Genomic DNA, 14,904 nt, shown 5'->3' with positions numbered 1-14,904 from the left:
TCAAAGTGTTGCTGTAACTATCAGTATTGCAATCAGATCTCGATCAGAAACATTGGATCGCACGAAAATGAGTCGCAAAGAAGTAGAAATCAAAGTGTCGATATCTTTGTACCTTCGCATCGATATCGCCATGATTATTTCCATCTATTGTGCCGTGTGCGTAGGTCAAACACAGTAGGTATGCGCCACGATGCATACTCGTACTTTGTCAAATAGTAATTGTATTTCGCTCTCGTGCGCTCGTTGCATAACTTATTCGCGCGTATGCGTATATCGCCCACGGCTCCCACTCCTTTTTCATTCTTTTCTCATTTACAAGATCGATTTCATCAGTTATACTTGCACCAACTTTCTCCCTTGATGCAATCAAGAAATTACAAATATTTAGTAACTAATTAATTAACGTATTCTGCAATATTTGATTGGTTACAGGTATTTATATTGCTTTCGGTGAAGCTCTGCGCTAGGTTTACATTATCATTGACTACATTTTTTAAAATCATTCCATATTTGACTCTGCTCTATTTTTAAACATTTTAAAGTGGCTTGAAACATATTTAAATATATATTTATTGAAGGGACGCATCAAGCGAATCGAGAATTTATGATAAAAGCTCAACAGCTTGAGCTTGACCATCACATAAGCTCCTGCGCTTTTGGTTCAGATTTAAAATCAATTTCCTTTTGAGCTTAGCTTTGTTTCTGCGGCCTGTACGTTGGTTATTTTTGTATTTTTGCATATTTTAATGCGCTTTACTTCATTCTAACATTAAAGAATGTTGTAAAGAAAGATACATTTTTAATTGATATTAAACAAATGTTTACAGATTTCACAGATTAATTTATAGTGCAATAAGTTTCACGATTATTTGTATGCCCAATGTCAATGTATGGTCAAACTTTTTGCAGAATAAATAAACATCTGAAACCTATAGACTTTTGAATAAATTCGAATAATTATCGTGGAGAGTAGGGTAAAAGAGGGTAATGGGGGTCACTTAAGGGAAAACTCAAATATAATTTAAATTATAAACAAAATACTTATTGCAATCGCTTATAAGCATTGTTTACTTAAATACCTATTATTTGAAATAATTTTCGGTCACTTTGACAATCAATTTTGGATATTATTAAAGTTTAAAAAAAAAACAGATTTGACTCCCATTACACCGACATGCGGGTAATGGTGGTCACCCTGGGAACAATCGGAATCAAACGAAATCTAGCAGATATCGCAGACATAATATTCCGCAAAGTCCCACCCAGTGCATTTCACATGAGCCCATAGCCCACATGAAGTGCATCTGAACCACATTTAATTGTTTTTTTTTAAATCGTTGCACATTAGACATCAGTTTTCCAAATCTTCATCCTCATCGCCCTGGCATAAGTCATCAGTGCCAATATTGGAATCATAAGTTTTGTTACTTTCCCGCAGTATCGTTTCTGCAAGAAGGCTATTGAAAAATAAGTCACATTGCTTTTATAGGCCATTTAAAGCGGACTAAAGACAAAACGTCCATTGGGAGTCGCATGACTCCCATTGCCCACAATTGCACTATTGTGAAAAAAAACAAAAAAATATTTCTTCAATTTGCGTGGACGTAAAATTAGATCAGCGGAGCTCAAAATAAAATATTGGCGTATCTCAATGATACACGCACCGATTTGCATGATTTTTCGGGGGTGGCACTGGGGGGCCAGAACGGAGGTAGGAACGCCGTTTACGCGTTACTCGTAACTATTGTTTCGTGGATATATGGGTGACTCCCATTACCCGCTGACTCCCATTACCCTACTCTCCCCTAACCTCAAGTAACTGACAATTACATTTTAGAATTCCAAATTAATTCTTCCAAAACTGAAAATAATCTAGTGAACGGTTTAAAAAATAGTAAATATGTTTTTGGCATTTGCTTTCAGTTTGTATTGTATTTATTGCACTGGAACTAAACTTCTAAATTAACGCATGGGTAACCATGACAATATCAACACATTTGCTCACACTCACAACAAACGTCGCGACATGTCATAACTTTTACTTTAATATTTAATCTTCTTTTATTGCTCAGGTCTTGATACAAATATGTGTTCCCAAGAATACGACTATAACTTCAAACTCGCCTTTCAAACAGAATGGTACGATCCGGTCGCACAAAACAAAAGGACATTCTTGATGAGTTTTTATCCAGGCGACAGCACCGTGGAGCTCTACGACATCAACCAACGCAAAATGTTCCTTCGCCGTTCCCTGTATGATGGTCTTCGTCTTAAGGACCTCTTCGTTGGTAATACTGTAACCATCTACGATCGTCTTGTCAAAATCACTGAATATAACGACAACACTACTCGCAATTTTATCGGTAAATGGAAGCAGCATACCTTTGCTCTCATCAAACCATCTGGCATGCCTCACCTCGGCGAAATCTTTAGTGAGATCTACGCGGCGAACTATACCATCGAACGTTTACGAATGTGCACTCCATCCAGGACGGAAATACTAAATCTTTACGAAAATCTCACGGGAAACCCTCAGTTACCATTCATAGTGGAACACATGTGCTCAGCACCGATAGTCGCCTTGGAACTTGTCGGAGAAGATGCCATCAATGGTTGGCGTAAGATGATGGGTCCAGCCGATTCCCAAGAGGCTAAGAAAACCGCTCCCGGTTCTCTGCGAGCTAGATTTGGTTATGATTTAGCTTCTAATGCAGTACACGGCGCTGAGGATCACGAGCAAGCGACCAAGAGCGCGTGCTACTTCTTTCCCCAAGGGATCGATAGAAAACCACCGCCGAATACTGCGCGTATTAACAATAGCACTTGTTGCATCATCAAACCACACGCCATTGATGAAGGAAAGTTGGGCACAATAGTCAACGTAATACTCAAAAATTTTGCCATCACTGCCATGCAAATGTTCTACATGACACCGACCAATGTAGAAGAGTTTCTTGAAGTGTATAGAGGAGTCATATCGAATTACCATTCATTTCTGCATAGTTTTATGAGTGGCCCATGCTTCGCGATTGAAATTTCCGCTAAGGAAGGCGATCCGAAGGAAGGGATGTACACGGAGAGTTTAGGAAACTCTGTGGCCCGATGGATTGTGACGTCGCGAAGAACATTAGACCTAATTCACTTAGAGGAATGTTTGGAAAGGAGAGATATCTCAATGCGGTACATTGTACTGATTTGGCCGAGGACTGCGAACAAGAGTTGGAGTACTTTTTTAAAATTCTAGATGAATAAGTTGTTGTTCCCCAAAAAATAGAAGTCTGCAAGTTTTAGGTTAATTTATTTGAGGTTAGATTGTCCAATCTCTCTAAAACGTCCTTCTTGGATATTAATTATTCTGTCCAAAGTCGAAACTGTATGAAACTATTTAAGGGAGTAAAGTTTGGTCCATATGATATATTATTAATCAACGGAAAGCGTAATTTTAAATATAGCGAATGCGTATTAAATGAAATTTTATTACATTCCGTATAATCCTATCGCATCCTACGAAAATGGGAAAATGTGCACGTTTCATGCACTATCCGGAATTTTATTTAATTGGTATTGAATTGGTGGAACTGCCGATACACTCGATGATACAATTTTACCCATATGATGAATTAATCGATTTTACTATTTCACTAATAAAAGACTAATTTTTAACAATTAAATAATAATGTGAGCCTGCCCTTATATGCATGCGACAATACAATTATGATTATTTATTGGACTCTTAGAGATAAAGATAAGTACTTGTATATTTAGAGCAAAACTAAACAGTGATTAAGCAAAATTTAATCGTGTTACATAATTACAGCTCAACAATGAAGTTTGAACACATTTTTATAGACACACGCGAGTACGTCATGTACTAGAAGCGCACACACAGCCATCATCTGATTGATAACACATGAACTTGCACGAGCACAGTGATAACAAACCGATCTTAGCGTCTAGTATTAACAGTACGCATTCTTACTGTTAACAGAGTTGTCCTTGCGTGCACTTTATTTCCTGTCCATTATCAACATGTACGAACAGACGAGTGCACCATTGCATTTGCCAATTAATCCAAATGGCCTTGGCGTGGAAATCTATGAAAGTTTGAAGCGGCACCAGACTGGAAACACCGAAAAAATTGCATTGGTATGCATTTGATAGTAACTCAGAAGATTTTTAAACGTATGTTTATATATGTTGTTTTATATTTTGCTAGATTGATCCTAAAACAAAACAATCGGTAACTTACACTCAACTCCTGCAATCGACAACGCGACTCGCTCAAGTTCTTGAAAGGGAAAACCTAACTGATGATGATTATATTGCGGTGTTCAGCGAAAACCACATTAATTTCTTCACGCCTGTGATTGCTGCCTTGTACATCGGTATCCCTCTGTCTCCCCTAAATTTTAATTATCAAGGTGATGAATTGGTGCATGTGTTGAAGATCTCCAAACCGAAGATTTTGTTCTGTTCTTCAACGGTCTTGGGCAAAGTAATGCAGATTCGTGAGAAATGTCCATGGTTCCAGAGAATTATCTTGATTGATGTAGAAAGTTGTCCTATTTCGGGCGTGATCACATTGAATGAGTATTTAAAAAGTAATTATTGTCCGATTGGATGGACCCCGAGACCTGTGCAATGTGCAACTCACACTTTGGGTATCCTGTGTTCATCCGGTACTACTGGAATGCCCAAAGGTGTGGAATTGACTCATCAGAATCTTCTTGTGAGGATTATTCAAATATTGTAAGTAATTACTTGTCATAAACGAACTTAATATTCTAGTAATTTGTGATTTATTTTTTTGTTTTAGAGATCCCAGATATAACGATATTGTACCGAATACTAAACTAGCTTTACTTCCATTTTTTCATGGATATGGATTTGTGGCAACTATGGGATACATAATTGGGGGTGATATGGTTGTCGTATTGAAGCGATTTGAAGAGCAGCCATTTTTGCAATATATTCAGGATTATAAAATCAGAACTCTATTTGTCGTGCCACCCATTATTGTTACACTAGCCAAGAGTCCCCACATTGAGAAGTACGACTTCTCAGCGCTGAAAAACATCTACAGCGGGGCAGCACCTTTGGATAAGAAAATCGAATTAGTCGCTAAAAGAAGGTGAGTAAGCGTAATTGAATTACACATAAGAGCAACGATAAAATTCATCCGTTATCTGCTTAGACTCAAAATAGACAACATTGTGCAAGGATATGGATTGACCGAAGCGACGCAAGCGACCCTATCACCGCCAATGCCTTTGCGACAGGACAAATCCGGCTCGGCTGGTGTTGTCTTGCCCGGTATGATAGGAGCTGTTATGGATTATGAGAGTGGGCAGCTGTTGGGACCGAATCAGGTGGGCGAAATTTGCTTCAAGGGTCTGACGGTGATGAAGGGATATTTGCACAATCCGCAAGCAACGGCAGAGAGTTTCAAAAACGGGTGGCTCGTTACCGGTGATATTGGATACTACGATGAAGATCATTATTTTTATATTATTGATCGAAGGAAGGAACTAATCAAGTATAAATCGTTTCAAGTAGCACCTGCTGAATTAGAGGCTATTTTGTTGTCGCATCCGAAGGTGCGAGACGCAGCTGTTATTGGCGTACCGGACGAGTTGGCAGGCGAGTTGCCAATGGCGTTCATTGTTAAACAAGCCGCCGATCTACTCACTGCAGACGAAGTTATGAAATTTATTGAAGACCGCGTATCGAACGCGAAAAACTACGAGGCGGTGTGAAATTTATTGATGAAATACCGAAGAATCCAAGTGGCAAGATTCTAAGGCGACATTTACGCGATTTAGCTAAGAAACTAAACCTGCAATCGAAATATTAAATTTAACATGGAATATGCGCTATAATGTAATTTTAAATTGTTTGTTTATAAATGGATATTGATTAAAAAGTTGTTTGCTGAAATATCTTTCGCAGCACATAATTTGAAAGGATGGTGACTTTTATTTTATTGATCAAACGTGTAAATAGGAAACACGACAAATGAAATGCGTAAATGATACTGTTGTCAACCGAGCGCGGTATAATATCTATTTGCAGTGGTTCGCGCCACACTTATTGCGGTTCCGATAGAAGCCGAGAAGACTGAAATCGTTAAAAATGTCACCGCCGGGATTCAAAGAAACAGCTGGTCGAAATTTTGTTTCTTATATTTCGATACTATCATATACTGGAAATACATATAATGTGCATTCGCGTTTAGAGATTATATTTGACAATACATTTATTTTTACAAAACTACCATATATGAAGCAAATATGTTACTATTTCTTTTATATTTAGTTAATTATTAGTTTACTAAATTGGTTCCTATAAATATATTGTCTTAAAGAGAAATTAATATTCCGTTTTATGGGCTTCTTATTTCTTAATTCCTTTAATATTTTAAGAATGCAAAACAAAATAATAATATTTTTTATACCTCATCTTTTAAGGATAAAATATCATTAGGGCATTCAATTTCAACTAGTAAAGAAAGAAAACGATCAACACTAATGTAAATTAATGATGGTTTGCACACAGAGATAAACAAATGTGTAATTTGCATATAGGTATGCGACATTTTGCGGATACTAAATCCATACCACATCTACTCTAAAATTAGTGTTAACTAAATTTATCAAAATATATTTTGGATTTTGCAGATACATAATTATTTTTGGTCGCAATTGGGTAATTAATTCTCGTGTTATCGGCAATTATCACTATTGAAATATTGAGAAAAATTGCAATATTTGGTTGGCAGGATTTTCAGGGTCGAGGAGAAGGTATGGTCATATTCTATTAATACAAGAAATCCAAATAGTGCTACAGTTTTTGCTTTATATTTTCAAATTAAGTTTTTGTAATTTATATAGCACCCTAAATGACAAGTCCCTGAAATTTATATTGATTGAAATGTAAAGCAGATTGAATTCTCTAAAACTTCAAATTGCAAAAAGGAAAGCAGGCGTTGTACAAGGGCTCGTTCGCTCCAAGCGGAAGAAGTTCATAGTATGTACGTCAAGATAAAAATTAAAACGTTCATTCACAAAAATATAATGACGAAATGTTTTTACATGATTTCAAATGTTCAACAAACATAAACGGATATTAGTATTATTGTGTTACACAAGCTGAACACCAAACTTCGAGAGATATCTCTGTAAAATAGTAACTGCATCCTGACTACAAGCGTTCACAAACGTTGGTAGGACACCTGGTTGAGACGCACCCAATGTACCCAAACTTTGGGCTAAAAATTGACGCGGTTCCGTAATACCTGCGTTATGAAAACATAGCATTAGACATTTATTTATGCGGAATAGTAAATATTACCTTGTAAAGGATCAGATTTAGCGTTATTTGCAAAGTTCAACTTGGCATTAGCGCTTTGGAACGTTGGCGCGTCATCCACTTCAATGAAATGATCATCGGGAAAAGTGCTTTCATCCCGTGGCATTTCAAAGAAACAAAGTAATGCCTGCAACAATTGCGACCAGTGTTTCTGGTACTGACCTGTATACATCTCAGGGCATTCGCATAAGAGTTTCGTGACTCCACAGGCAACGATTTTACGCTCGACGATCCCAGATATTTTTTGCAGTTCGGAAATGAAGAGTTTCTCGAGCACCATTCCAAACATGCTAACATTTATCATTAGTTAATATACAACAAACTGATCTTAAATTATGAGACTTACTAGGCTTGGATATCATCAATGGTAGCAATTAACTGCACAGCCGAGTATTTCACAGCGTACAATGAAAAGAAAACAATCAGGCTGATAACATACTTCGTAGTTTTGCTGGACGACAAACGTTGGAATAACAAGAAGAATATCTGTTTGTGATACGGTGTCAAAGCTTCCCTTTATAAACATAACATCACATCACTATAGATTAAGTAGTGCTCAAATTAGATAATGTTTACTCACGTAGGCATATGTTGAATCATACTCTGCATCAAATGAAATCCTTCATGATCGTTGCTCTTCGATGCGATTAGTTTCTGAAACACGCCTAGAAAACCTCCCAATTTATCATTTGCAATAATCTGCGGTGCTGCCTGCGTTGCGAATGCACACAACAAGCGCACCAGAGGACTAATGTTGGCCGGGCGTTCCCACAACACTGGAGCTAGCAAACATGGCAACAACTGCATATATGGATCCGGAATCGCGCCAGTCGGTGTCATTTCCATCAGCATCGAGAGCAATTGAAACACGTAAGGAATAAATTCTTGAATATCCTGCTGAAGAATGCCTTGGAAAATTGGAAATAGCACTCCTTCAAATGACGCGACTGCCTGGCTGTTATTAATGCATACGATTCTGATCGCCAGAGAGAATGTCTCAAAGAGATAGTGGTTGAAATGCGGTTTGGATGGGTTCTTGCAGACCGCTTCAAGTTTTGTTGTGAGTTTGGGCAAGATGACACCCAAATACGGCACCACTTTATCTTGCAGTGTAGAAAAGGTGCGCATCAAAGCTTTCATCACGTACTCATTTTCTTCGGAGACGGGCTTCTCTAGGGTCACGAGTAGGTTGTTCAGTAGATCATTGGCAACAGGTGCAAGATCATTACTGGTTACACTGGTAAAAAGCCATACTTTAGGACAAATATTTTAGAAGTCAACATTGCTTACATGAGTGCGTTGGAGCCCGTGTCCCGCATTATTAGAATTTTCTCGATTGCACAAGCAGCGTACGTGTGAATCACAGCACTTTCAGATGTAATATGTCGTATTAATTGCGGTAGCGTGCTGACCACCATCTCTTTGGGTAATAACGTACGGAAAGTCATCACATATTTAATGGCGTCCGCCTTCAGCACTGGTAGATCATTCACTGAAAAAGGGTCACTAAAGATAACAAAACAACCGAATAGCTTTTAGTTATACCTACCATCGGGTCGTTCAAGTTCAGGCAGAATATGTTCCTGACAAAACTGCGGTAACGATACTAGTTGACTGCTCTTCGTCACACCGTGCCGCTGTGTCGCGCCTCTGCTCACCAAAGAAGTGACCAAATAAAGCGCGGCGTCTTTACTACGCCAGTTCATTTGTGGATTCTCCGCGTACTTCTGCATCATCACTTGTAAGTACTGCCCGAAAATCTGCATGATGCGCTCCTCGAAGTTCTGACTCAGGGTGTTGACCAGATCGCAGGCAGCCCGCCGCCTGGTATCTATATCACTACCTTCAATATCGCGCCGTGTGTATTCTTCAGGATTATCTTCGAAGAGCTCTTGATCAGAGACCCGGAACTCCATATTAGGGATGATTACTTTCTCGCAAATGCTGTTCAATACATTATTGTCTTCGAACAGGTTGCGATAATGCGATCGGTCGGCGACCGACGCTAAAAATTGCAATGCGTTTGACACCAGCTAAATGTAAAAAATAAAGTATGAAGTTAAATGTATTTAATTTCGTGGCAAAGAAATATATTAACTCACGAGATCATATTTTGGTTGTAAACCAGTGGACACTAAAAGTGACCAAATTGCTGTGACGAATTCTGGCAGGTAAGGTTGAAATTCTTCGTCGTATTTCTGGGCGTATAGGGCGACATTGTCGCATACTTGAGATTTGAGTTGTTCGATAACGCCTGCTTCTTCATCATCCTATAAAATGCAAATCAAAAGCGTTTTAAGTGCGTTTTCGAACAAAATCTAAACTTACGCCAGTTTCCAAGACCTTAACTTCCACCATCAATAGTTGATGAAAATTAGTCATCCATGTAGCCATGTTATCTTCGAAAAACTCCGGCAAATCTTGAAAATTCAGTGAGTAGAAAACTTTGCATACTAGGGTGAGTGAATTGTAGATGATTTTCAACGCGTTTGCATCGTTTGCGTGCGTTTGTGTTAAGCCCATTGTCGCCGTGAGTAAATCCATTAGTGGTTGTGCCAGTTTTTCAAGCACAAACTTAATTTCAGCCCATAATTCATTCGATTTGAATTCATACCTATACTTTTTAAACAGTGAGTGAGCTGTTCTCAGTACACCATTTATAACATGGAAGTCTCCAGTTGCAAACTTGTCAACCATCTGCACAATCAACTCAGGCCATTTCATTGGAAAATCTGTTTTACCAATGATACCAATGGCAGCACTAAGCTGTTTCTGAATTGCTTCTGGTGAAGACAACATTAATGTAACAATAAGTCCCTTGATGGCTGTCCTGTCAGTCTCATGAATTCTGTCTTCCTCATTTTCATCCTGTTTAAATTTAAATATAATAAAATAACGTAATATTTGAAAATAAAGAAATAAATGTTGGGAACTTACAACAAACCAATTACGTTTTATGTAGTTTTTGAATGCAACTGCACCAGCCACCCTAATAGTCATGTCTATCTCTGGCTTGTGCAAGAGATGTAGTAACAGCAGTGAATAGTTTTGATTCACTTCAACCTTTTCAAGAAACTTTTCAGCTGGAATTTGCACAAAATAATTATTAGTCATGGAATAAGTTGCTTTTATGATGTTGTCCGAAACTTACCGGGGCGGCGCACATTTACGTCGGGACTTAAAGTCCGTTGCAAGTATTCGTTAAGCGTCTGTAGATTTTCTTCAGAGACTTCCATGGTGATTGATAGTAAATTTAGAAATAAATTGTTAAAATTCGAGGCGTATTTTCTCCAATACGATAGTTACGCGTATAAAGTTTCAAGAAGCTATATGCCGGTTCGGATAAAATTTAAGCGACTTGTTTCTTCCCAGGTAGTACGACAAATGGTGCAGTTGCAAATGATCATAACCTCTACCAATTCAAAAAACGAAGAGTGGAACAAGGACAATAACTGTTGAAGGAACGTCTCTCCGCGCCAACACGTGTGGCAACATTGTGAGACGTCGCGTTAGGTTGGATACCATACTTTCCGATACAATAAGGGTATGCAACAGTTCGCCGGTTTCATCGTTCTTTTTCTTCAGAACTGTTCTACGAGTATGCTACGATTATCTATATGCATAGATTAAATATTTCTAATCTATGGTTTTATGGTGAAGTTTTCGCCTAGGTCAGAAGTACTTTCAGTTTATATTTAATCTTCAGTTTGATAACGTAGTCTACTTCTCCGTTTTTGGATTAAATATTGATGTATTTTTGCATAAATGAATAATATGAATATGAATGAATATTTTTCACATAAATATTGTCTTATATCAACATATATTAAATTCAATCGAAATATTTAATGCAGAGTATTTGCAAAAATTGCCCTAAAATTCACACATAACAACAAACATACAAATTGACAACGTTTTTAAAACTGTTTGCGCCCCTCAAAACTCTGCGCTAACGACAACCAACTATCAACAATAACTTAACAAGTGTTTTGAGCGTTTTGACGCTCCGTGTTCGAAATTACGCGCGGAAATATCTCGTAAACAACTGCTTATGATCTATTTGAAAATGAAATTTAGCTATAAGTAGCTAATAAAGCGACTATTGAGAAAATTTCCATTCGGTGTTTTATGAACTGTGGTGTTACGAAGCGCGTCCTTAATTTTATGTTACTTTCTGGAGTTCGTTTGAGAGTAATTTCAGGGAGCGACAAACTCGAGAAAACAAAATTCTTACAATTTTGACAATAAAGTTATTCACTGATATAAATAAATTAAATGAAAGGGTATTTTGACTGTGCTATTATACAATGATCGTGTATAGATCTGTATCTACTGTATCGACTATATATTGTTACCGTAGATCAGTGTTGCCAGTAATATCTAACCTATTTTAATATAGGATTTTAATTTGAAAACAAATCAAATACCTTCTTTAATAGTTTTTTTAAGATGATTTCTTTTCGATCAAAGTTTCTATTTTCACGTACGCCGAGTTTAATACAAGTATTCCAATATCAAAGTAGCCATAATAAAATCCTAACTTACTTTAACCAAGAAAAACATCTTAAAGAAATGCTTGAGTTCATTCCAAGTAAATATTTAGAATCAAAAAAGTATAACTCTTTAGAATCTCTTTACTTAATTGATCTGTATATTGCGCGAAATATTTGCCAGCACATGTTACCATGTCTGAAAGAAGGTCATCAAGTCATAGCTGAAACTGGAGCTGGTCTAGGTCTTGTTGCATCTGAATTACTAGACAATAAAGTCAAAAATGTTAGACTATATGAGTGTTGTCACGAATTTCGTGCTGCATTACATGTAAGTTCACAAATTTAGAGTGTTCTAAGATTTCTTTTAAAATTTGTAACCTTAGACATTTAATTGTAGGATTTCAACAATGTGTACCCAAACAGGGTTGAACTTTTCAAACAAAACTTCTTCCATTTAGGCAGGATATCAAACCAAGACAAATATGACAGAGGGAATAGAGTCTCCCAAATGTTAAAAAATGTACCTACGAAGAAATGGCAAGAAGGCCCATGCATGACAATCTTTGGTTGCATGGTGAACAGAAATTTTATTAATTATTTGCTAAAAGTGATAGCAATGCAGACTGACATTTTTACTCATGGTAGAATTCAATTATTTGTAGTGATGAGACCATCTGATTATATTGTAAGTTGTTTAAAGGTTATTCAGCAACAATTTTTAATTTTTGTATTTTTGGACAGAAATTAACTGCTGATTCAAAATCTAATCTTCACACTTACTCAGCATCATCAGTGTTATTTCAAATATTTTTTCAACATGAATTACTTGAAAAATATCCCAGGCAGGCCTTCTTGCCCTGGGAAAATAAGTTACGAACACGGATTAAAGCTCGATACAGTCAAACAATCGACGTTGATCAACTGTATTTTGTGAAGATTGTTCCCAAGCGGACCTTACCGGTTTCCACTGAACATTTATTACCTTTGCATTATTTTGTTCGGCAACTTTTTGGTCGCGGGACGAATCGAGTGTTGCCAACAATTGAGTAAGTTTGCATTATTCTGGAAAATATGTAAAACAGTATATTTTATTTATAGAAAATGGTTACCAGGATTTGGGAAATATTTAATTGTGCCTTCAAAAAAGTACACCCATTATTATGATGATATTAGTATTTTTACTATGTTTGGTGAGTTGAATCCGCCGGAAATTCTGTCTTTGTTTCAGTAAGTATCAAATATATTAAATGTTTTAACAAAAGAAGCTTTAGGTATCTATTGACTGATTTAATTGTCAGCTATGCGTCAGACTCCGATGCCGATTATAGACGATTGAGAATAAATGATGCTTTTCTCTAAAAGGCACGCAACTTTTAGCTCCTATATTTCTTTATTTGTTTGTTTTTGCAGGGAAATGACTGAATATGAAGGCTACAAAGGAAGCGCATTTGAAGCAATGGTTCAATCCGAGCTGGTAAAGTACGAGACGCGAGAAAGTGACAATAGTCTACTATTAGAAGATTCTTTAGATCAATTAGATGTTGAAGACTTGGAAGAAAAATTTGATTGAAATAAAGACAAAAATACATATAATTGCTATAAGGTAGATGTTTATTATACTTTTCATATACAAACTTTACTCGAATTTTGAAGATTGACATAATGCCGACTATCCTACAGCGGTGTATTATTTATATAAGTGTTATTAACTATTATGTATTTGGTCAGTTGGTCAAGTGATAAGCAAATGATTTACACAGTATCTATTTCATAATAAAAGTGTATATTTGTATGCTTGACCTTAAAACTAGAAATGAACTGAAACTGTATTTACATGGTACACAATGACACAATAGGAGGCATGACAAGAAGAGTCTATGTATACTTGGACGAGGGTGTAGATTCGAACAGCAAGCACTGATAGCTATCAAGCGATGCGTACTTCAAATCGTTGACGTCGTCGTAGAGTCGGTGAGAGGGCATTCTCGGTCAGAATTTAAGATCCTTGATCGCCTGCGGCAGGTCCGGTAGTTTGATGTCTTTGATCTGCTGGGGAATGTTCATGTTCTTCACTGCCGAAACCGCTCGTGCAGGTGCCGCACTTATTCCAGCCTGTAATTATATATTTGTAGCTTAAAATCTTTATTTAACATTTAAGTTAAGCCTACCTCTTTATTTTCCAATTTATTCTGTTCTTCTATCCTATTTAGGATTTCATTCATATTGGTTTCCAAAACCATACCACCCATTACCAGTTCATTAAGAATGTAGTGGACTTTGTCCACATGAAATATGAGATCCAGCTCACAGACATTCTCAAAGCATTTATCTAAGGTCTCCACAAATACTTGGATCAAATCCAGGATGCCCAATTCACTTTCTGATGAATCCACACAGAACACAAAATATAATGTGGCATAATGCCGGTAAATCAATTTGTAGTCACTGCCACCGATGAGGCTACCACCTTCTAGAAAATTGCACACATTGTCTTCTCGTTTGGACACCAGCTGGAATGTTTCCTTGATGATTTGTTGCTGTAGGTCTTCATTCTATAAAAAAACATTAACCATCAATCAAAGATACTGCAGCATAGTGATTACTTACAAAGTATTGATAGAATTTTGAAAGTCTTGGCTTTCCATGATTGTTGAAAACTAGTATTGCTTTGATCATAGTGAAATGTGTTGAGTTGGCTTATTATTGAAGTAATTGGCGCGGCGGTACGAAAAGCACTGCGGGATGACAGTCAAAACATGGTTTTCTGTGAAGACTAATGAAGACTTCAAGCAACTGAACTCATTGCTGGCTCATTCTGCAAACGCGCACTCAACTCACGCACAGAGTAATACGCAGTGTTGGGTGTATACATATACAAGGACTACCCGACATACAGATAAATTTTATATTATAAAACATTACAGAGTTGGTTGTTATTTGGTTAAATGGATGGGTAGAGAATATTTTGGACACGAAATGAAAGTGATCTTTAAAAATAGTTGCGCTTTATAAAAGTAGGGTGCGCATTAATATTTACTTTGTT

General features: G+C 37.0%; 5 protein-coding genes across 6 annotated transcripts; 3 read left to right on the top strand and 2 right to left on the bottom strand.

Moving 5' to 3' along the window:
* Positions 1-413: 413 nt before the first annotated feature.
* nmdyn-D7 (nucleoside diphosphate kinase homolog 7) lies at positions 414-3,472 on the top strand. Its single transcript, XM_065312085.1, is given in 3 exon segments — positions 414-432; positions 2,073-3,061; positions 3,064-3,472. Coding segments are annotated over 2 exon segments (1,164 nt in total). The 5' UTR covers positions 414-432; positions 2,073-2,086; the 3' UTR covers positions 3,253-3,472.
* Positions 3,473-3,852: 380 nt separating this feature from the next.
* Positions 3,853-6,369, top strand: LOC135799071 (uncharacterized). The gene is given in 5 exon segments (XM_065312082.1): positions 3,853-4,146; positions 4,217-4,749; positions 4,817-5,131; positions 5,195-5,727; positions 5,730-6,369. Coding segments are annotated over 5 exon segments (1,623 nt in total). The 5' UTR covers positions 3,853-4,029; the 3' UTR covers positions 5,855-6,369.
* Positions 6,370-7,055: 686 nt separating this feature from the next.
* Cse1 (chromosome segregation 1) lies at positions 7,056-10,791 on the bottom strand. The gene is made up of 10 exons (XM_065311708.1): positions 10,520-10,791; positions 10,306-10,451; positions 9,697-10,236; positions 9,471-9,638; positions 8,918-9,401; positions 8,659-8,860; positions 7,949-8,605; positions 7,715-7,882; positions 7,351-7,658; positions 7,056-7,294 (listed from the first exon to the last, which is right to left on the bottom strand). Exons 1-10 carry the CDS (start codon positions 10,602-10,604, stop codon positions 7,140-7,142), a joined length of 2,913 nt encoding a protein of 970 aa, XP_065167780.1. The 5' UTR covers positions 10,605-10,791; the 3' UTR covers positions 7,056-7,139.
* A 921-nt stretch (positions 10,792-11,712) lies between these two features.
* mtTFB2 (mitochondrial transcription factor B2) lies at positions 11,713-13,463 on the top strand. 2 transcript variants are annotated; one of them, XM_065312539.1, is made up of 5 exons: positions 11,713-12,189; positions 12,259-12,546; positions 12,603-12,907; positions 12,960-13,088; positions 13,272-13,463. In XM_065312539.1, the coding sequence occupies exons 1-5, from the start codon at positions 11,818-11,820 to the stop codon at positions 13,429-13,431; spliced, it is 1,254 nt and encodes a 417-aa protein (XP_065168611.1). In that variant the 5' UTR covers positions 11,713-11,817; the 3' UTR covers positions 13,432-13,463. The 2 variants fall into 2 exon arrangements, with proteins under 2 accessions (XP_065168611.1, XP_065168612.1); XM_065312540.1 differs by having other exon boundaries at positions 12,054-12,189; positions 12,245-12,546.
* Positions 13,464-13,625: 162 nt separating this feature from the next.
* On the bottom strand, positions 13,626-14,831 carry or (AP-3 complex subunit sigma-2 or). Its single transcript, XM_065312543.1, has 3 exons — positions 14,469-14,831; positions 14,030-14,413; positions 13,626-13,973 (listed from the first exon to the last, which is right to left on the bottom strand). Exons 1-3 carry the CDS (start codon positions 14,535-14,537, stop codon positions 13,851-13,853), a joined length of 576 nt encoding a protein of 191 aa, XP_065168615.1. The 5' UTR covers positions 14,538-14,831; the 3' UTR covers positions 13,626-13,850.
* Positions 14,832-14,904: the final 73 nt, after the last annotated feature.

Source organism: Atheta coriaria, unplaced genomic scaffold (genome assembly GCF_025399875.1).
Source record: "Atheta coriaria isolate IRGN ID8LTWV9N9 unplaced genomic scaffold, Caltech_Dcor_3.1 hic_scaffold_9_pilon, whole genome shotgun sequence".
Lineage (NCBI taxonomy): Eukaryota > Metazoa > Arthropoda > Insecta > Coleoptera > Staphylinidae > Dalotia > Dalotia coriaria.
The sequence above is the reverse complement of the archived record's forward strand: the minus strand, read 5'-3'. Positions and strand labels throughout refer to the sequence as shown.